Source organism: Myotis davidii, unplaced genomic scaffold (genome assembly GCF_000327345.1).
Source record: "Myotis davidii unplaced genomic scaffold, ASM32734v1 scaffold317, whole genome shotgun sequence".
Classification (NCBI taxonomy): domain Eukaryota; kingdom Metazoa; phylum Chordata; class Mammalia; order Chiroptera; family Vespertilionidae; genus Myotis; species Myotis davidii.
Window position 1 is genome coordinate 663175 of NW_006288994.1, and position 23679 is coordinate 686853.

Here is a 23679-nt window from a genome sequence, read left to right on the forward strand (position 1 = left end):
ATGCCCAGCTTCCTCTCCCTACCAACAACTAGCCTCACAGTTTTTTCATAGCCACGTGCAAACATTTCACACTTTAACCAAATGTCTGTGAAGCGTTTTCCCATGCCTCATCTCATTTGATCCTCACAGAATTCCTGGAGTAGGTAGGTAAGACACTCGGTGGAATCCTATTTTCTTTTCATTAGCTGGAAAACAGAGATTTAAATAGCTTAGAAACTTGACTCGACTAAAAAGAAATAAGAAATGGTGGAACTTGAAAATGACTTCAGGTTTTCTCACTGTGCAGAATATAGTCAAACGCTGCAGTTAAACATTTTATTCTTGTTCTCCCTGCATGATCTACAATAATAATCTCCTTCATGTTGATATTTATTGCTGTGTTGCTGAAAATTGCCTGAAAGAGAAGTTGGGGTGGAAAAAGTTTAGCTACATCAGAAAGCAGGTCTAATTAAGCAAGTTTATTCTTATATGTAGAAGCAAGTATATATATAAAAGGCTAAGTTGACTTGCACATGCATGAGACATATAAAGCTCTCACTGGCACCAGTCGCACGCATGTATTTCAATCTATCATTGTCGATCATGAATTTGGTTGACACTTCTATTATAGAGAAAGGGCGAATAGCAATATTAAAATATTTCTTCTAATTTCCTGCCAATGTGCACGAATCCGTGCACCGGGCCACTAGTCCCCTAATAAATAATGGCAAAGCAGAGGATAACTGCATCTTACCTCCAACAATTACTGCTGTTTTGAAAGAGAAGAATGGGAAACACACAGGAGTCTTGGTCCATCATGATGATGAAACCTGCTGCACAGGAGACTGCTAAGAAGGCCCATTATACTGACAGCAGAAGTTATTGGCTTGTGTTACCGAACAGAGAGGTAGTCTACGCAGCACACAAGAGCCAAACACTAAACACTGAGAACTGCAGTGGAGAACTTAGAGTCACTTTATTGGCAGAGCCCCAAGCAAGGAGGACGGGAAAGCTATGGCTCAAAAGCCTGACCTTCCCAGTCAGGCATTCAAGTGAGTTTCTAGGGGATTAAGGGGAACAGGTATGTGGAAGTGCTGGTGGGGTCAGGGGCAGGTTTTTGCTTTGTTTTTATCCTAACCCAAAGACATGCTTTTATTGATTTTATAGAAAGGAGGGGGCGGGGGGAGAGAGAGAGAGAGAGAGAGAGAGAGAGAGAGAGAGAGAGAGTGAGAGAGAGAGAGACACACAAAACATCCAGTGGTTGTTTCCTGTATGTGCCCTGACCAAGGATTGAATCTGCAACCTAGGTTTGTGGCCAAACCAGGGAATCGAACCCACAACATTTTGGTATATGGGACGATGCTCCAGTGCGTCACCTGGACAGGGCTGGTGGGACAGGCTTTAATCGGGAGGACCTTGGAGCTGAGCCATTTATGGTAAAGGCGCATCAGCACCTATCTTCCTGGAAAATGGACCCTTTGCTTCTGAAAGCGTTCCCGTGTTGGGGCGTGGGAAGGAGATTGGGTGAGACTTTGGTTCCGTGTGCAGCTGGAGGTCAAAGTTCTCTCCTCCGTGCATGTGTCGGCTGCGTGACTTGTGGTTTTGGTCTGCTGCCTCTGAAAAGCTACTCAGTGTCTTGTTAAATAAGATAGGACCATTTTGAGCTGGTTCTGTGTTTACACTTAGACCCTAATTCTGTTTGTTGTTGTTTTTTTTAGAGAAATTTTTTTGTCTGGTGTTCTCCATGGCTCTGCCATCTGGATGGTTCTCCTTCCTGGTCAGGTGTGAAGTGGATGCCACAAGTGTGCAATGTTTGCCTTGTTTGAGGGCTGCACTTTGCTGCTTTAGGTTCAGAGGCCCAAGATTGGTTTTCATTCACAGAGTTTTTAGACAGAATTTCTAGTTTCCTTGTAAAGATAGTTCCCACAGATTTTAGTAGCCTTCTTGGCATTTCTGCTTAGTTCCATGTTCCAGTAATCACATTGCAATTTCTGTCCTAGACAGAGTTCTCTTGTCTTCTTCCTTTCTGTACTTCAGGACTTCTGTTCTTTTCTCCTTCCACCCAGCAGTGGCTGATTCCAGGTGATCTGAAAGGACAGGATAAGGAGAGAGAGGAATATCCTTAACCTACGCTTTGTCTCTCTGTCTCTCTCTCTCTCTTTTTTTTTAACTAAGAAGTCTTAATAGGCCTTTGTTCTTCAATACCTTTTTCACTTTTATTTCCTACTATTTGGCTTTTACAAGTTGGCTTTTCCAATGTTGTTAGTCTCCAGATTATCTGGCTCTGTATTCCCTTGCTTAAATACAGGTCAATTATTGTCAGACCTCGTCTTTATCGAGTAGCATCCTTACTAGAAGCAGAGCAACAACTTCCAGGCCACTCGGGAACTCTTAGGTCTGCAATGAGACCCCACCAATGTATGTAAGGTGCTCAACCATAATAGAAGCTCATTCCATTTTCAGCAGAGCCCAGGCTGACCAAGGTTCTATGTTCCTGTAAATGTACCGTTAGGGGTTGTCTAGGGATCATTTCCATTCTAGCTAATTAGATGGGGAAGGGAGATCTCAACAAGGGAGGTCTTAATGCTCAGGTCTGCAAGTGACACACAGCACTTCTATTCATACTCTGTTAACAACAGCTCAGTTACGTGTTTGCACTGAGGTTAGGAAATACAGTGTAACTCTGTGCCAGGAAGAAAGGGGGAATATGGATTTTGGAGAGTAGCTTGTCTCTGCCGCAATATTTAAACTCAATAAAACTAATAGGATTTGAAAGATATGTGGTAGATTGAATCAAACAGGGCTTATAATGTAGTAAGAATAAGAATATTAGAATATGCAGTAGTAGTTTAAACTGTTTACTGAAGAGAGGCAGAACTAGAATTCAAATTCAAGTGCTTTTGTTACCTATGTCATGCCTTATAAAATAAAACTTGAAGTACCTGGGATTCAAATTTTAGCTTCGTTGTGTAGCAGAGGAGGTAATTGGAGAGAAACACGCTGTCAAGAGCCTGCCTGCAGCTTCAAACCATGAATAAACACAGTACTACGTTATTTCCACATTTACAGACGTGCCCTCTTTGTGTGGTTTAATTAGCATTGATAATTCTGGATAAAATAGTGTTACCAAGAACAAATGATTGGGAAGTTTAATTATCAGCAGTTGTATCCGTGATAATTTTTTTGAAATAATTTTATGTTCTTTACTAATATCTAATGGGAATAAGTCAAAGGCACCTTTACCCAGTGCTTTAAAAATGAAGTTTATGGCCGGGACCGTTTTGGCTCCGTGGATAGAGCATCAGCCTGCGGACTGAAGGGTCCCGGGTTCGATTCCGGTCAAGGGCATGTACCTGGGTTGCGGGCACTTCTCCAGTGGGGGATGTGCAGGAGGCAGCTGATCTATGTTTCTCTCTCATTGATGTTTCTAACTCTCTATCTCTCTCCCTTCCTCTCTGTAAAAAAATCAATAAAATATATAAAAAAAAATAAATAAAAATGAAGTTTATGGAATAAACTATTCCTGAAGTTTGTAGACAGTGCTTTTGATTTTTTAGGATTTCATCATAATTTTTTTCTTTTCTTTGCAGAAGGCATTTTGGAGATCAAAGATGGGTAGAAAAGATGCCTCCACTGTAAAACTTCCTGTTGATCAGTACAGAAAGCAAATTGGTAAGCGGTAAATTTCCTTTTGATACATTTCTGCAAATTAAGATAAAGAAAAAAAGCAATTATATGTGGTATTAAGAAAATAACTTTCCCCTAATACTTATAACATACGGAATGTAGTTAATAAAAGACTGTATAGAGTTTTTAAGGAGCAAAAATGTGCAGTCCTGCCTACTAATGGAGAAATACATTTTGTGTAACTATAATTTTTTTCAAAGCTTTTATAGTTTTTATTAACTTAATAAAAGCAAAAAATACGTTTATTCTTAAGGCTAGGTGCTTTTATATAGGCACTATTTTTAATATTATCATCTATTTGATCTTTTTTATCCATGTAACAACTTGTAATTCTCTTGTTTATTAATGGTAATAATTTGATAACCTCAAAATGCTCCATTAAACTTTTACCTTAGTGAAATGGTGGACTGCCACTCATCAGCATAGGCAGATAAGAAGCTTATCTGTTTTAGACTATACTCTATGTAGTATTTTCTACCCATTCTTTTCAAGGATGTGTGGAGTATTTATAAAAAAAATTACTTACACACTAGTTACAAACCAAGACCCCCAATTTTAAAGAATCAATATACTACAACCACAACTCTGAAAAAATTGTGATAAACTAGTAGTCAGAAGCAAAAAAGGTAACCTAACCTCCATTCTCTTCGTTCACATTTCTTCCTATTCCACTTTTTAAAAAGTTAAAAATAGTTAATAAAAAACCTTCTAAATAGCTGAAGGATAAACAAGAGGTTGCAATAGAAATCAGAAGATAAGTAGAAATAATTGATACCAAAAGAATATATACCTATTACATAAATATGATACATAAGGTGCTCTCCATAAAAGAAAATATATTTCTGCAAAACAAAAGAGATGTAAAGTGAAAAAAATATTTAGAATACATAGAACCAATAAAAATTTATATGTAGAAAAGTACAGTCCTACTACAAATAAATAAAATAGTCTAGAAACTCTGTAGTAAAATGAGCAAAAAAAAATAGACAGTTCATGCAAAAGGAAATCTAAATAGACAAAAACAAAACAAACAGCTATTATAATAAAAGATGAAATTAAAGGATCTTATGTAAATATCTAACTCACCTAACTGGTAGTCAGATAAATGCAAATTACAAAACTATTTCTATTTGGGTAATCTCTTGAGGGGAGGTTTATGATGTTTGATTTATTGTGTATTATCCTTTCTTCACGTGTAGGATGGCTGTGGATAAATATTGTGAGTTGTTAGTTATTGATGTGTTTAAGTCGGACTGACCTACCAGACTGAAGTCTCTGATCAAATGGGATGGGCTAACCACATAGCTGAAGAGTAACCATTTCGGAAATCGATCCATAATCCAACTCTTCAATACACAGTTCTTAGAGTTTAGACAGTATAGAACATTTCTATCTGCTCAGATAGTCCCCCATCTCTGCTTGCAGGCAGTCTCTACCCAATCTCCAAGTGCAACCACTCTTCTGATTTCTATCACCATGGGAGAATTTTTTTTCTGCACAAAAAAGGCTAAGATTTGAATTAGTCTTAAATGTTCTGTTATTTCTCTTAGCATATTAAGCAATATCTTTAGCTGACTTGAAAACGTGTTTAAATATGCTGTTTAACTTTCCTGAAGTTTTTAAATCTTCCTTTGATACTTTCCTTGCTTTCCTTTGATTTTGCATCCGAACCCCCAAGGGTACATTGCGCACAGCAAGTATTTTTTTAAAATGTTTGTGAAAATTTTTTGGCTAAGTGCAAAGTTGACTTTGATATATTTTATACCATTTTCTACTTAGTTACATTTCCCTGTGTACATAATAAGTTGTTGTTACTTGGTTAGCGTTTTTTAATATGATTATTTTGGAAAGTAATTTATATATCTCATGAGCAACTTGTTGCTTTACCTTTGTAGCAAACTAAAGCATAGTACTTGTTTCTTAGTACTTAATGTGGTGTTAAGTGATGGTGTATCCTTTACAATTTATGACTAATATTAAGCTGTTCTGACCAAGCATTGAAAAATTATTAATTTGAGTTGCCTCTCTAACGTAATATTAAAAAGTTTGCATGAGATTTTTATTTATAAGGGTATTTATAATTTACCAGCTTCCTCTCATCTGCCCAGGTATTTCTAAATAATTTTGAGAAAAATACTTTTTGCAAATTTTACTTCTATAGATACACCCCCCCTCCCTTTTTTTTTCTTGAGTGACTATGTGGCATCATTTTGTATGTCTTGCTGACAATAAAAGTATACTATGAATTTTTTATTGTGTTTCTGGTTTTATAATTTTCTTTTTATTAACTTGACTAACATTTTCATTATTTTTTGCTTGTGACCATGCCATTTATGATTTTTATTCATCTTGTAGCTATCAAAAAGCAGACCCTTTGTTTATTGACATAGCTACTGAGTTTGCTATAGGACTCCATAAGAAAGACTATTGACTCTTGCTTTTGTAATGAGTTTTCTAGTTATTTGTAGTATTTATTTATTTTAATGTAATTTTATTGATTTCAGAGAGGAAGGGAAAGGGAGAGAGAGATAGAAACATCAATCATGAGAGAGAATCATTGGTAGGCTGCCTCCTACACGCCCCCTACTGGGGATCGAACCCGCAACCTGGCCATGTGTCCTGACTGGGCATTGAACCGTAACTTCTAGTTCATAGTTGACACTCAACCATTGAGCCACACCGGCCAGGCTATTTGTAGTTTTTAATGTAGTAACTAAAATTGTGTTCATATGGCAGTTGAGAAATTACTTTATATGCCAATTGTACTGCCCTTTCATAGGTAATTTTGGTAACATGAGAAAAATAAGATGCCAAATAGTGTTTTGCTTTTTGAGGAAGGGGGTAGGGATTTAGAGCAGTTGATGAGAAACTATTCTAAAAAATGTTGAAGGAAATATAAAAGTTTTTACTGTTGATTACCAAATTTTAATTTTTTCAATATTTATGGCATGCTGTAAATAACTTGACTTCCAGTAATTTCTTTGAGCAATTAAATTTAGACTGCCGATTTTTTTTTCAAATATTTTGACTCATCTCTGCTTTTCTATTGTATCTTAATTGGTGTGGTCTATATAAATGGACAATAAATTATATATCTTTGTTACAGCGATCAGACAGTGAATAGAACTCGGTATTCATCCCAAACAGAATTATGATTGAACGTATTTGCAAGATTAAAGCACTGAGTTTACTTTTTCCTAATTAAAGGCAATTAAAGATTTCCAGACACAAATAAAAGACAATGAATTGAGGAATAAGTGTAGAAGCAAGTCCATTTGCAGGTGAAAAGATGTGCCTTTGAAGCAGAACCAGCTGTATTTTCACTGAAAGAATAACAGTTTAGGAAGCTTTTCTGCATGTGCTTGCTTGATAGCAGAATGTACTCATAAGCAGCTTATATGGTATTCAGAAAATAACCGTGCATTAATTTTTAAAGCAGCTAAGGCAGAGGAAGAGCATTGCTGCCACACGATGATAATGAGTGTGGTTAGTATAAAGTCCACTGACGAGAAGAAAAAAAACGGGTCTTCTGAAAGAGGAACATTTATAAAACAATAACCAGATATTCACATGATAATGAACTTGGGTAGCAATACCAACCCAGGGCAAAGATGCAGTCTTATATGTGGGCAAAGCTAAGGAATCGAAAAGCAAATACAAACAGCAATTAAGTAATGTATTTTTTCATTAAGCAGTGGCATAGGTGTAAATGAGTATTGCATTAAATATCAAGTAATGACATAAACATAGGTTTTTATTTTGTATCAAATAGAGCATATAAATTCTATCCTTTTCTAAATATAACATAAGAATAGTAAATGATAGTATTATGGTACCAACTTATTTATGATCTTTATTAACTATATGTTTTTATAGCTACTTGTGGTTCTTTATAGAAACAGTGCCTATGCTAAAGTTAAATATATTAATTATACTGAATAAGAAAGGACTTTTAAAACAGATAATACCTACTTACTAGAAATTATTACTGAAAATGTCATTTTAAAATATTGTTTGAAAAGCAGATACTACATAGATTGTCTGCAAAGTATATATAAATAAAAAATATGAACATGTGTAGTATCATCTCTGCTATAAAAAATCCAGGCATAATTTGAAAATTCTTATGCATCAGTGTTTTCGGTTTAGTTATGATTTTGCTTTTAGTTGATACTCATACTCCCTGTTTAAGACTGAAAATTCTGTTGATTATGTACGATGCGTTTTCAAGTATATCTTTTCAATCTATGTTTAACAGGAAAAATTAAAGACAAACTACTTTGATTTGTTAAAGTTGGTTGCAGTGGGAACTAGACACATTATCTTAGTCTTCTGTAATTGGAAGAAACTTGATAATCGTTTTGGGTATAAGAATAATTAAAATGAATCCAAGGAAAAGTACCCATTACACTTTGGTCTTAGTTTTAAAGGGGTGCGAGCCAGAGCTGGATATAGCCATGATTCCAGAGTGAAGCAAGAAGCAGAAACTGGTGGTGGGAAGAGAAAGTTCTGCATAGTCAAGACTTGAATTCAGGTCAATCGCAACTAAACTCCTATGCTTAACTCCTGGAATCAGTCAATAATCAGTTAACCTTTTCATCTCTCCCTCCTCTTTTCCCTCCCTCTCCCTCATTTTCATGCTATTTCAATTTGGATTTTTGTCTTTCTTTTATCATGAAAACTAGAGGCCCGGTGCATGACATTCGTGTACTCGGGGTGGGGGGGGAGTCCCTCAGCCCAGCCTGTGCCCTTTTGCAAGCCGGGAATGCTTGGGGGATGTTTGACTGACGCCTCAGGGAGCAGGCCTAAGCCTGCAGTCAGACATCCTTAGCGCCACTACGCCATCGCTGCTGCGCTCACCAGCTGTCAGCCTGGCTTCTGGCTGAGCAGCACTCCCCCTGTGGGAGTGCACTGACCACCAGGGAGCAGCTCCTGCGTTGAGTGTCTGCCCCCTGGTGGTCAGTGCATGCCATAGTGACCAGTTGTTTCGCCTTTCCGACGATTTGCATATTAGCCTTTTATTATATAGGATAAACCCGAAGAGGATCTAAGAAGATCCTCAACAATTACCCAGGTGTTTCCCAACCAAGCCTAGCACTGCTGTTCTGTAAGGCCAGGATCTTGAATGATACTGAGTGATACCTTTCCTCCCTCCCTCCCTCCCTCACTCCCAAATCCTTCTTCCTTCCTTTCTCCTGTTGCGACCCAGCCTAAAGGAAGAAGAAGAAATATTTTTTAAAATTTGATAATGCTCATTTTACAGAGTAATTGGTTGTGTGGGGAAATGGGCATTATACTCTAGGAGCAAGCAAATAAATACACTTTCAGGTTATCATCATCAGTTCTCTGGTTGGTCATTGTAGTTGTAATTTATGACCTGTCTCCTCCAATAATCATTCTAGATCTCCTTGTCTGTGTTAAGTATCTTGGTTTGATGATCCTTTTACCTTTAGTGAGTAATCCAAATCTTTATCTCTGAACGTTGTGCTTTATAAAAGCAAAACAAACAGTGGCAACAAATTCTTAAAAACAACTTTTTCAGATATTTGGAAATTAACAAAAGTCTTACAACAATCCATAGAATGTTTATTCAAGAAAAACAGCTGGATTTCAGTAAGAATGCTGCGCTTTGTTTTGTTTAACTTGTAATTCCATTTTCCTCTCCTTCGTCTGACTACTACAGTGGTTGTGAAAAACCACATCCTGCAGGCACTGGAGGAGGCAGAAATCCTCCGAGAATTGTCACTGTCGGACCCGGATGGCAGCCCACTGAAAGCCCCTTCTCAGAACTTGTCTTTATTTGACCCGATTTAGAGCTCAGTCTTTGTGAAAAGCCCTTTTCCCACGTCATTTGACAAAAACAATGAGTTTGGGGTATTTAACATTACAACTACCTGAGTCAGCCTTACTAGTTGGGGCTAGTATGTGGCTGACCTAAAAAACCTAAAATAAAACAAAACCAGGCAATAAGATGTCCATAGAGTCTTTAAAAATCTTTGACACACGTTCCTGGGAATCGTAGAAAGTCATAAGGCTGTGCGCAGCTATACCGCGGCCAAGAAGGACAGAAAGGGCTGTAATCTCTCCTCTTGATGATCTTGAGGAAGCTAGCGGGAAGTGAAGGCTAAGGCAGGTCCAGGAACATGTATACCCCTCCCCCCCAACCGCCCTCCACACACAGCCCCTCACCGAAGCCAGAAGACTTACTGTTCAAGGCATTTATGGAAACTATCGGTCAGTCAGATGAAAATTAAGCTAAGTGCCTGTATATGACAAAGAACAAACTTTACAGAATTAGACCATAAAAGTAATTAAATAAATAACACTAACATCAACAAAAGAAGATGAATAGCAGCAAGAAAAAATCCTAGGAAGATGTGATTTGCAGAGTTGCCCGTGATTGGCTTCATAGGCTTGGGTTATCTAGGTTTCCCCGCAGATAAAATGTAATGAACAATTGCTAAATAGCTACTTTGGTTATTGCATTATTTAGTATAACCAAAATCAGACACAATGTAGTCAAGAAACCATCTATATCTAAAATCTAGTATTTTCTAAATGTAAGTACTTAGAAGAAGGTGGGGCCTTCTATATATTATATATACTTTTTATAATCGTGAACATATGGCATCCTTTATTTTTTTAATCCTCATGAGGATATATATTTTTATTGATTTTAGAAAGAGAGGAAGGAAGAGGGAGAGGGAGAGGGGGGAAGAGAGAGAGAGGGGAGAGAGAGAGAGAAACATCGGTGTGAGAGAAACATTAAAACATTGATCAGTTGCCTCCCATATGTGCCCATACCAGGCATTGAACCCATGACCTTTCTCTGCACAGGGCGACGCTCCAACCAACTGAGCCACATCGGCCAGTTGGTTTCCTTCTTGCAGCCATAACAAAAAGAACATGTTGAAAACCTCTTTGGATATAATGGAAAGATCTGGTTTTAGTTATAAATAACTTAATAGATGGCTGCTGTAAATGTTTTCACTGAGTAGACTGAAACCATGTGTTGCAGTATATACTTTTGGATATCATAGTCAGCAAGGAGAGTACTGAATTAATGACAGATTCACTATGTGGAGCAGTGCCAGATGTACAATAATTTTTAAAATCATCTACTTATAATACAGTTTCAAATGTTCATATCAAATGTAATATAAATCTGCAATATTCTCTGAGATTATAGGATTTGAATCGAAATAGAACACATTTAACCAATGGTTATATGGGATGTGAAGCAGGGTGATGAATTCTCACTTTAACATTTACTCTTTGAGGTATATTTGAATTTGTTTTATGGCAGACACACCATCCAGAATATTGCATGTGTGTATGAAAAGCATACCAGTTAATATAAGATAATCTTTTTTTCCATTTGCTTATTTTCCCCCTATTGCATCTAGAGATTATTATAGGGCACATATGAGATAGAACAAGAATGCCTGCTTAACCTCAAATCTATAATCTGTAACTTGTCTGTAGATTCTCATTAGAAACTTGCTTTGTAACTGTGGTTGTCAGAGGCAGTTGATATGTCACCATTTTCATTGTTCTGGAAAGAATAATATCTCAGACGGAATTATGGCATGAATAGTTTGACCATTGAGATGTGAAATCAGAGTGAATATTAGTCAGTGAATATTACTCTTTTTAAAAAATATACCTCCAGCCAAACAAACACTTTTGTATGTGCCTAATGAACACAGTTATAGCATTTCTTCATCGCTCCCATCCAGTTGACTCCTCTCTGCCATTTCTAATTTTTAAAAATGTTATTTAATTATATATATGTTTATTTTTTTCCTTTTTATTGCATTTATTGGGAAGACAATAGTTAGCAAAGTTATACAGGTTTCAGGTGCACAGTTCTACAACAGATCATCTCTACCCTGTATTGTGTGTTCATCACCCCAAGTCAAGTATGTTTCCATCACCATTTATCTCTCCTGTTCCCTCCTCCATCTACTCCAATTCCCTTTCCCTGCAGTCACCATGCTGTTGTCCATACTAGTATCCATGAGTTTTTTTCTTTTCTTTTTTTTTGCTCAATCCCTCTACTCGCTCACACAGATACATTGAGAAATATATCATGCATTGCATGTGCATGATGTATTTTAGTTTAGATCAACCGCTTTCGAATTTATTTTAGTGTGTGGAAGGTGTGGAAATTAAAGAAAAAAGAGAGGTAATTTTTGGAAAGAACTAATCACTGAAAGGAAAGAGAGTAAGATGGAAACAACAAGGCCGCATAACAGAATATAAAACAGCTGAAGCGATTATATGGTCAAATGTTAAGTCCCACTCAGAATAACACTGTTATGTTTGAGACTCATTTGACCCAGTTCTTAGTTAAGAGTGTGGTTAACAAAAATATATATTATTCTAGTCAGTGCTTTTGTTGTTACTGTTAAATCTATTTTCTTTACAGACTAATAGGCATTACTCAGTGGCGTCATGAGATGGTACCCAAAAAAAGATATTTGGTGGCACTAAGTTCTGTTCATTTTTGGCTGTGAAATGTGGTAGAGAAAATGGAAACTAATATCTAAATGTAGCTATCCTATATCTTTTATCTAGCCATATTTATTCTGTCTTCTATTAAAAGAACCAAAAGTTAAATACGTATGTTCTCTAAAAGATTCAGTGACTAAAAGTTATTTATCTTTTTGAGTTTCTTACTTGGAAAAACTTGACAATATTTCTCAAGTTAATTACTTAAATACTTAAAATATCCATAATAAAATAAATGTATAATGAATGAATTTATAATCAATTATGAAGACAAAGTTAGCTTTACCCATTAATGGGACCTTATGTATACTCATTTATTTACACATTTGTTTCCAAATGTTTCCACAAGGTTTACTCTCTGTACTTTAAACATCTTATTCGCTAAAAGAAGTTTTTGTCTTTTCTTATAATCACTGCTCAGCAAATCAAAGATGCCTGTCAAATCTTCTTCCTGAAAAAGTAAAGGAGGAGGAAAAGTTGATCTTAGGGAGACAAGTTTATGGTTTCCATAACTGGGAACTACTTTGCAACCGTGTCCCAATTTTACTCTATTTAAACGTTCTTTGACATTTCAGATGGCTGTTAAACTGGAAGTATACATAAGCATAACTCATTGTCTGAAATTATTTCTTTCTAGGTAAACAGGATTATAAAAAAACCAAACCTATTTTACGAGCAGCCAAATTAAAAGCAGAAGCAAAGAAAACAGCAATAGGCATTAAGGTACCTATACTTGATTGCTTTAAGATGTGATCTATTCATGCCACTTTGTTTTCTAACACTGGATTGCATAAATGTTGAGTTCTAAATGTTTTATGACATTTCAAAATCTAAGTCGAATGCCAGAATTGAAGGTTTTTATAAAGGATTTACTTAATGGGAAACATCCTTCTTATCCAGAGATTTTACCAGGTCTTAAAATAAAACACTGTGTCACTTGCAAGAACCAGTTATACTTAAATTTGCAATTTATTTTTCCAACTATTAAATATACATTTCAGTGATTTATGTGGCCTAAATAAAAAATCCTCATTTTCAGTAAATTTCATTTGACAGTTGTTTAAATTTTAGTTGTAATTATATATTCTTAGATCATTAATATATGTCAGTTTACTCTTTGAATTATTATTGTTGTCAGTTCTCTCTATGATGGAATTCTAATCATGTTCCCAAACTTGTTCTCTCAGAAAAGGAACTGAGATGATATTAGCAGATATTAATCCATTGTGCTAGCACAATGAAATTCAACAAAATTACATTTCCATTATTACCCATGTCAATTCTTTGCCAAGTATTTATACTCAAATCAAACTATTAATAGGAAAATTAATTCGGTGGCTTTACTGTCAAGTGTGTCAAATTGTAATGACTAGTACATATATTTTATTTAAATATTAAAATGTTAAAAGAAGATTTTGGGTATTTTATCTGGCAGATGAAAAATCAATTTTTCAAAGTTATAGCTTATAGCAAATGCCAAGGTATTACTACCAAGCTGTAACAGCTGTTGAACTGCCAGATGATATACTTGGTTGTCTTCCAGAATTTGCTATTATGATGAAACACTGCTTCTTTTTACTCCTCATTGCTGATTTTGATCAAGCATGGCTGTGTGATGCGATATGTTTTTATAATACAATCTCCTCAGTTAGTGCTGGGTCAGTTTTTAATGAAAATAAAAAAGTAGATTGGCTTTTTGTTTAAAAGAGAGATGATTAATCTTTTGAAGTTTTCTTCTAATTTCATATGAAATTTCATTCATTTTAAAAATTATTTCCATAACATAACCTTTCTAAAAGCAGTGCTTAGTTTTTTTCTTTTACAATTAGTTACCCGATTGTTGTCTTTTGTAATGAGAACATTACAGAAGTCATTTTTCACCAAGGTAATATGATATGTACTTTGATTTTCACAATGTTGTGTTTTTGTTTTTAGAAAATATTGGGCCAGCTAACTCCACATGTGGCACAATAAAATGAACAACTGTAATGTAAAACTTGAGAAATAGTGCATCTATTCATCTATAAATATATGCCACTTTCTCATACACATCCTCCTTTTTATTTGCTCTTATAATTTTTTTTAGTTCTCACCCATGTATATGTTTATTGATTTCAGAGATAGAGGAAGAAAGAGAGAGAGAGAGAGAGAGAGAGAGAGAGAGAGAGAGAGAGCAACATCATGTGAGAGAGAAACATTGATCTGTTCCTCCTGTATGCACCCCCCATGGGGATCAAACCTGACACCTAGGTGTGTGCCCTGAATGGGAATGAACCCGCAATCTTTTTGTTGTATGGGAGGATGCTTCAACCAACTGAGACACCAGGTTGGGCTATTCTTACTATTTTTGTTGTTGTTTTAACTTAAGGAAATAACTATGTTCCCAGTGTGAGATGAGTCTACCTTATAGTGCAATTATTTGTCTTTTTAAAAAGCAATGTGGAATTTGTTTATTTATGAGAAAATTTTTCTTAGATTTCATTTACAATTTGAAGTATGTGCATAAGAGTTTCTGACATCGGAACATAACTTTTTAAAAATAAGCTGGCATATCATTTTGGTTTATGAGCGTACAGGAGAAAAGCCTTAACTTTAAATATTGTTTACTTTGCTTGCAAATTTATGTAAAGAGCTCATTAAATAATATGAAACTTTTTAGAATCAGAACTGTGGAGGTGTTTTACATTTCAAATCTGGCATACCAATTAGTTTGCCCTGTCAAAGTTTGATTACATTGTCATTTTAGCATAGGATTTTAAATAACAGAGTTTCTTTTAGCACTTGCTATTTAATGCTATTAATTTCCCCAGCGAGTCATTTTATCCATATTGATAATGTCAGAGAAGCAGCGAGGGACTAATGAACATCAAACATGTTTGACTCTTATCTGGTTGATACAGGATGGCCATAATATGACAATAGGTTACCACTTCACTACTTATTCTTTAAAATGAATTATAGTTATGGCCTTAAAATAACTTAAATCTACAGAAACTATGAATAGCTGCATGGACTAGAAAAATCACAGAAATGACAACAATGAACACAACATAAAGAGGCCCAGGATCAAATCCCTCCTGCCTCTCTCTTGCTCTTACCGTGTTCCAGCTGAATTCAAGCTGGCACATTTGCAAGTGGAGATTACTCCATTTACTTCACAGTGTTAGGAGAGTTTAATATTAAAAGGAAAATACTTAACATTGAACCTAGCACATAGAAGTCCTTTATGAATTGTTAGCAGATTGAGTAAGTATTTATTTGTGTTAGTTATTACTGGTTTGTATAAATAAGAGTTTCCTTGGATGTTTGTCACTGGCCTGATGATCCCCTATTTCGACTAAGTCTGCGTTGTGTGACTACGTTATGTATTACAAAATGTTCTCAGTTTTGCTGTGGAAATAGTGTTATGTAATAGTATTATTACTGATGTAAAGTTTCCAAAGCATTACGTAATTTTAATAAACTTTACATCTAAATTGTATACATCTTAATCCTTCGTTATTAATTTAAAAATTACGATAAGTACCATGATGTTGTAGAACCTGTGGAAAGATTAATAAGACGTGATTATCTTAGAGGAACGTATACAAAAAATCATTTCCAGATTTTAGTACCATGTAAAGTCATCAGTATTTATTGAGAAATCATGAGTTGGAAATATAAAGAATTTTACAATAAGGTCCTTAACTTTAGAGGCTCTAGCACTTTCTGTAAGTGTATGTTTAGAAATAGAAAATGTTTTAAGGAAACAGTCATTATTTAGAATAAGAATAACAGTCAGAATCTAGGATTAATTTCTATTGAGAAGCTATTTTTATTTCCTGTGTCTTACCAATGTAAACAAAATGTCCTAATGTATGGCCCACTAATGCAATGAATATCACCTAAAATATATCTGCACAATAATATGTGCTATTTGGCTGCTGTCCAATTAAAAGATTATATTTTAAAAATTACAAAATCACTAAAAATATTTTTAGAATGTAAATACCTATGTTTCCTAGTATTTAGAAGGAAAAAGATAAGCTGAATTTGTTAAATAGTTAGTTTATTGAAATGTTTAGTTGAAAGGTATAATCATAATAAAAGAATAAAAATAAAAAATTTAGTATCAAAAAATTCTCTTTTATATAAACAAAAATATCCAAGTGTCAACCAGATCCTTCTAACAACCCCGTCAGATGAGCCAGCAGGAAACATTTATTATTTTTTGTTATTTCTGATTTAAAACTAAAAATGGCCAGGGGGTGGAGCCATTAATGCCTACAGGTTTCTAAGTTAAGGTTAGTGCATCCTGAAAGAAGTATCTTCTAACTTTACCATGCTTTAACCCTCCAAACATGCAGTTCCTATAATACGCGTCTTCTTAACAGAATAGGACATTTGGAAAAAAAATTATTTGCTATACCTCCTCATCCAATACTTTGTAAGCCCTCCCTCCCACACCATATATTGAATAGACTTAATTGAATTAATGGGTCCTCTGACCTTGTATCCTATGAATGTTCCCGGCTTCCTACCCTTAAGACCTTTTATAATGCCTCTGGATATTCTGAAAATGTACAGTAAGATGATAGAGTTATTTGAAAGGACAAGAAGAGGTTGAAAAGCACCAATTAGAGGCGATTATCAATGAGATGAGAATCATGGCCTCCAGTCAAGAGCGCAAAAGTTATTCTTGCATTAAATACGTGTGAGTGGACATCAAGGCTGTTGGATAGCTTTGTTGTCCACTATAGAGAACAGGTAGACTTTGCAGACGTGGGCCACTTGTCTATACGTCCTTTTAGAATAGGTCGCTGTGTAACCAGATGGGTCTGGGAGCACAGCTGTGGCTGTAAGAAAATGAATGAAACCTGTCTGATGCTACCATGCCCTTTGGAGATGCCAGAATGTTCCAAACTGCAGCAAAGAAAAATTCACTTTCATTTGACATTATATATCAGATCAAAGAAATCAAATCTTAGAAAAATAGTTGACACTGAATCTTTTAACCCCATGGCTTTTATTAATATTTATTCTCACAGTTTGGAAATCTAAGTAAATGTAATTATGAAGTTAAAAATCTGTATAAGGTGTCCATTTACAATTTCAACAATCGGGTAAACATTTCCTGTTGACTATAAACCATGTTTGTTAGCATAGGCAGCTAGGCAGCTAGTTAGAAATTAATGAAAGAAACGGGAACAGAACTGGCTATGCCTAGGCCTGATTAAGTGTGGACGTTATAGCTTCAGATACCCCAGGAGATTGCTGAATCCCTGCCAAGGGGATTCACCCCGCCCCCGTACCCTTCCCCCACCTCCACCCCTACCCCAGTGGGTAGTAGGGAGGGACTGGCTTTCCGGTCTCCCTGGGGATGACTTCCCTCCCTGGGAAATTCTTTGCTAGGCACATGGGCAGTAGAAACCAAGATGGCACATGGGGAGGAAGCATGTGCGCAGTGGAAACCAGATGAGGAGGCAAAACTCTGAGGCATGCATAGTAGGAGCCAAAATAGCCACATAAAGGGCAGAGCCTAACCTGGGAAATCTAAGAAAAGGATCCGATTGGATAAGGGACAGGAAACCCAGTAGATCCTGAAAAAGGATTGGTTAGGGGAAGGACCCAGCATAGACCTGGGAAGGATTAGGAAAGAGATTGGTGAGTCTGAAAGAACGCCTGCTCTCTCCCAAAAGCAGTGTCATATGAGCAAAGCTTAACAAAGGCCCTTGGGGGTAGCACATGTGCATTCATTCATTCATGTGCTTGCTCTCCCTCTCTAGCACTCACATGGCCCAAGCTGAGGCCCAGCTGTGGCCCCAGTGCAGCACTGGTGGGGGATGAGCAGATGGAGAAATGAGGCACAGAGAATTCGGCATTAGTGGACCCTGGCCCTCCTGGGCTTGGGGAGCACAGGTGCAGGTCTGAGACCCCAGAAGCGGGACTGCCACAGAACAGAGCTGTGGGTGAAACACCGACACCTGGGCACAGTTTGTTTTTGCTCCAATAAATCTTAACATTACACCTATCCGCCCACCAGTGTGTGGTTCCCCGAAATGCCTTTCTCATGACCCCCTTTTCTCCACAACATATTCATTTTAGTGTTTTTAACGTTGATTAGTTGGCATATGTTGAATTATTGCTTTTGCATTCTAATGAAATGTAAAATGCACTCATGTGAGTGCAAATAAATTACTGCTTCATAAAGTAATGCCAGGAAGGGGTGTGAGAAATGAGTGAAAATTAGAAGGCAGTGGTAGGCCCTTTAGGATACGGAACTGGCACTATTTGCTCTTTTTTGTATTTAGCCAAGTGATATGTTACTATTGAGGAAATTCCTTGATGGTGTGTATATATTTTAAAATTTTATAGACTTTTTGAGACATAGTATGAATATTGCCATTTATGTGTAGTAAATTTTTTTTACTATTATTTCAACATAATTGATTAATATGACCCACAATAAATTACCAAGGACAAATCCAGGGCCATTCTTCACAGTTGTGATGAATTATACTGTATCATGCTTCATGAACTGAGTGTTCAGTTTTGTCCTACCACATTATATAATCTATAGAATTTAGAATATAAAAATTAGAGGTTCAACAAAATAATCTATCCTATATAATAAAAGGCTAATATGCAAATTGACCAAACAGCAGAACAACCAGTCGCTATGACACACACTGACCATCCAGGGGCAGATGCTCAATGCAGGAGCTGCCTCCACTACGGGGAGCGGGCCTAAGTCTGCAGTCAGACATCCCCTGAGGGCTCTTGGACTGTGAGAGGGCACAGGCCAGGCTGAGGCACGTCCACACCCCCAGTGCACAAATCTTGTGCACTGGGCCTCTAGTCCTATATAATAAAGAGCCAATATGCTAATTAGACCACATAGCACAACGACCTTTCATAACGACCGTCCAGATGACCTTCTGGAATGACCAGTGGGCTGGGACACGGGGCCACGAGGCAGCCAGGGCTGTGAGGGCCGAGGCAGTTGGGGCTGCGAGGGCTGAGGCAACTGAGCTGAGTCCCTTGCACTAATTTCATTGGGCCTTTAGTATATATGTAAAAGCCTAAGAGACCATTCGACCATTTGACTGGTAGCTAGGACACGCACTGGCTACCAGGGGGCAGACGCTCAGTGCACAGGCATGGAAACATGGAACAGACTGATGAATCTCAGAGGGAAGGGGAGAAGGGGGAGGGCGGGAAGGGATTAACCAAAAATCTTATGCATACTAGAGGCCTGGTGTACGGATTCATGCACCAGTGGGGTCCCTTGGCCTGGCCTGTGGGGATTGGGCTGAAACTGGCAGTCTGACATCCCCTGAGGGGTCCTGGATTGCAAGAGGGCACAAGCCAGGCTGAGGGACCCCACCATTTGTGCACCGGGCCTCTAGTATTTAATAAAGATGTTAAAGAGGCATAATCTAGATACTGGTTACAATGGTTTCTTCCCATTAGAAAAGAAATGATAATTTAATTTTTAAAGATCTGTGACTTAAGTGCTAAACTAATAATAAATTTATTGAAGCAAGAAATAAAATTAAACATAACCAGATAGAGAATAGATAAACTTTGTAGGCACAAACAACATTTTTTGTCCCCAACATTTTGATATCCAAACTATGAAAAAATATTTAAAAGTATAAATGTTAATTTTACTATTAGTGAAACACAAACAAATTAAATAAAAATAATATAGAATGACGCACTCACTGATGTACTTGCCATTGAAATGGATATTGTCAGATTATGCTTCTTAATGGCAAAAGTGTTCAAATGAATGTGATTATTCGTTTCAAAATGTTCATTTGAGACTGGAATCGTGGTTATTTTATCTGATGAAACTGATAACATTAACGAATCTCATTTTATCAATTTCAAGTCTACTTTCTTTTTCTTCCTCAGGAAGTTGGACTTGTACTCGCAGCTCTGTTGGCCCTCCTACTGGCTTTCTATGCTTTCTTTTATCTCAGACTGTCCACAGATGTTGACCCTCATCTGGAACCGGATGAAAATTAGCTGAGCAGCAATCAGTGCATTATAAGAAAATATTTTATAAAAGGACCTTTGGGGAGCAGTGCTTTCTGAATACTGAGACTACAACATCTTGAGTTCTTCCTGCTAGGATTTTCACTTTGGGGAAATATTTTTTAAATAGTTGCGTAGTGTATCAAGAAAAGAACCTTAACCTAGCAATGTAGTGTAATGTATGCCACTGAATACTTTCATAAATCCTCCTACTTACACAGGAAACCTGTTCATGGCGCATGTAGATAAAATGGGAAACAGATCCCAAATCCGTCAGATGTTTTACCAGTCTACATGGATAACTCCATCACTTGCAGATTCCTAAACCTATTTTTGTTCCATGCATACATCAGAAGCCAAAGTACATATCCTTATTTACAGAAACATACTCTAATCACATCCAGGGCCGAAGAAGGAGCGAAAAGTCATGGGAAATTTTTTGTTTTACGAAGAAATCTTGCTTTCTTTCCAGACATATTTTGTATCATTAGAGAGACTATCTGCACAGACAGCTACAGTAATCTTTTCCCTTCTTTGCCAACTGTTCAGTGCACATGTGCTCCATCAGAAGTGGCACCTGGATGACAGAAGCGCAAAGAGCCACATATGTCTCTGAAATAGAGTTCCTTTCCTCCTAGGCCGTCTAAGCTGGTGTAAATAGAAAGTTCAGTTGATCTTGATTTTAATTAACTTATGAGACTATTAATATAAACTTGGAATTCTATTTTAATTATGTTGTTCTAGCTGCTTGCGGTATCAGTTTGCTTCTCTTGTTCGGGCTTTATGCAGCAATCTGTCACATAATTGTGCAGTCTTTTTCACATACGGTAGTAGGAGAAGTCCTACCTATTCAGAGTAATTTTCGTGGATCATGGTTATCTTTTAAAGCTGAGCGATACAAGGTATTTTACAAAATTACATTTTTTTCTCTTGACAGATAACCAATTAGAACTCTTTTATGAAAAATAAGTAGGAAATATATGTCTCATTACTGACATATACAGCTTTTTGTTTATATAATTTTTTCAAGCTATTTTGCATTTGTTACACTATAATGACAAATATATTCAATATTTTTATTGATAATGGAATTTCTTCATATTTTTAGAACACATGAACACAAAGGTTAGAAAATGGAAGAATATGTGTTTACTGTTTACTGATAGATAACTACTTTCTTATATAAAGATTTATAGAAAAGGAATAGTTTGAAACGTGCACAAAATGTTTTATAGTATATGCATTCTATTTATGAAGAATAAATAAAATGTTAAAGTTGTTTCCATACTTGCCAAGGGAAGAAAGCTTTCATAAATACCCTACAGATTCTTTGAGACTTTTGCAAATAGTGGATCTGACTATAGCATTATGTTCTGCAGAATGTTTTCAAGTTGCATAGTTATTCATCAGTGTGAAAACAGCCAAAATTTCCAGTATTCTCACAAATCATTTATGCCAAACATTTGAGGGCAAAATTTAGACAGTGTTATTTACTGGATTCTTCCCCTTGAAATCACAAACTCAAGAGGCAGACCAAGAGTTGTTCTACACTCACCGCAGCAGACCAACCCAAATGGCATTTTTAAGAAAGGTTACAGCATTTAATGCCATGTGGTATGTCTCTCTGTGGAGTGGGTGGCAAGGGAATATCCAAGCTGGCATTTTGGATCTGATGGGCCTTTTACTTTCCCAAGTGACAGGCCACATGTCAAGAAATACTTTTTTCTCCACTCCTATTCCATTTACGTGAACAGTTTTCATGTAGTTATTCCCCCTCCCATATGGCATTAAAAACAGTCTTACGAAAGTTATTGCTAATTTCAGTGATAATTTAAATGAGAGGATATGTAGTAATTGTTTATTAAATACCAATCCAAGTGACATATAACAGAATTCGTAATATATAAAATAGATGATTATACTCTTGGAAATGTTTGAATATTATCGTGAAAAAACAAAACCAAACCCACTAGGTAATAATAAAGCTTCATTACCTAGTGTTCTGATACCCTGAACCTATGGCTAGTCCGTATGACTGACTGACTTAGGATAGCCACAGACAACTGTAAGTCCCAAAGGCTAAACTCTGATTTTAATAAATAGCAGGTAAAGTGAGACAACATATGCTTATATAATACTGTTTTTGTGAAGTGCAAATATTGCACACTCACGTTAACTGGGAAGCAGCCAGTCCTCTGCAGAGAAATCCCAGATCCTAGTCTGGTTTCAATCTTTGAAGAGGTAGGTGGTAGTCAGCCTGCAGTTCCAGGGGGCTACACGTTTGAGTAGTAAGTGGTGTTTGGCATAAATCTGCGACTGGCACCAGATACAAACTTGAAGCATGGGTTTTTCCCCCTCCAATAATTGACTGCTCAGAGTAACCCAGAAGACAAATACTGGAAAATTATAATGACTTTTCAGAATGTTAGAATCTGCCCACATATTCTGCAGAATAAATTGCAACTAATGCAGCAGACTTAACATATCGTCTATGTGAATGAAGCTTGGATATAAAAGAAAGACTGTAAAATTCATTTGAGAAGAAATATTGTAAAAATATAACCTCGTCTAGAATTTCTTTTAAAACAAATGAACAAAAAGTCTATCTTAGTAGCAGCATGGGGTTTGTTATTATTTTAAGGTGGCAAAACACTTGAAGATTTTCTATCTTTTCAATATTTCATAAAGATGGAAGGAGTACCCCTATCCCAACCAATGATTGTAAGATACTGATAATATGTTCTTATTCATTTTTATAATTTCAATAATATAGTGATCTACACGTATTTAATAAATGCATGTTAAAATTTCAGTTAATATTTTTTAGTCTTCCTAGAGTCTGGCACAGTTTTTGTGTGTATTAGATGATCAAATTTATGTGCACCTAATAAATAAAATTTAAAAATTACAATATTCATCAACTCTTAACACTTAGCATTTATGGTCATTGGTTGAATTGGGACGTATATATGTTTCATCCTGGTTCTCTTTAATATCAAGAAACCAGCATTACATTTACTGTGGAAAAGAAATTCCTTTTTTCTATACTCGAATGTTTTTAATATAACTCAGTATGCATCTTCATTCCTCATGAAAGTAACGCTAAATTTTCATTATGATGTTTATATTTATATGAATGCTAAAGCACTATATTTTCCAGATTCTAAAATGTATAGTCAGTGATAACTCAGTAGTGCAAAGTATGCTTTAGATAAATAAACTTCAAAAGTCAACTTCTATAAACGTAAATTTTAATGTATTTTTTTCTTTCATAATAGAAGTTTGTCGAGGCAGAGACTATCTAAAATAAGTTTGTTTTCTTTTTACCAACAGTTAGTTGACACTTATCTGAAACTTCTCTGGGGAGATTTCTACCCTTTGTTCGCCCTTAGCAGCACTGCCTTCTTTTCTGTGACCGGCTCCCATGCGCCTCTATAGAATGCTGTTTGCTAGAGTTTGTTCCATTGACACCATATC

The 23679-nt window shown here is 36.2% G+C and overlaps 1 protein-coding gene across 1 annotated transcript in view; it reads left to right on the forward strand.

Moving 5' to 3' along the window:
• Positions 1-23451, forward strand: part of TRIQK (triple QxxK/R motif containing) — a 48724-nt gene extending 25273 nt beyond the window's left edge. Inside the window, exons 4-6 of the mRNA XM_006761202.2 lie at positions 3570-3651; positions 12818-12903; positions 20080-23451. Of these exons, the coding sequence (XP_006761265.1) occupies positions 3591-3651; positions 12818-12903; positions 20080-20193 (261 nt within the window). The 5' untranslated portion in view covers positions 3570-3590 and the 3' untranslated portion in view covers positions 20194-23451. The remainder of the gene's footprint in view (positions 1-3569; positions 3652-12817; positions 12904-20079) is intronic.
• The last annotated feature ends 228 nt before the right edge of the window (positions 23452-23679 follow it).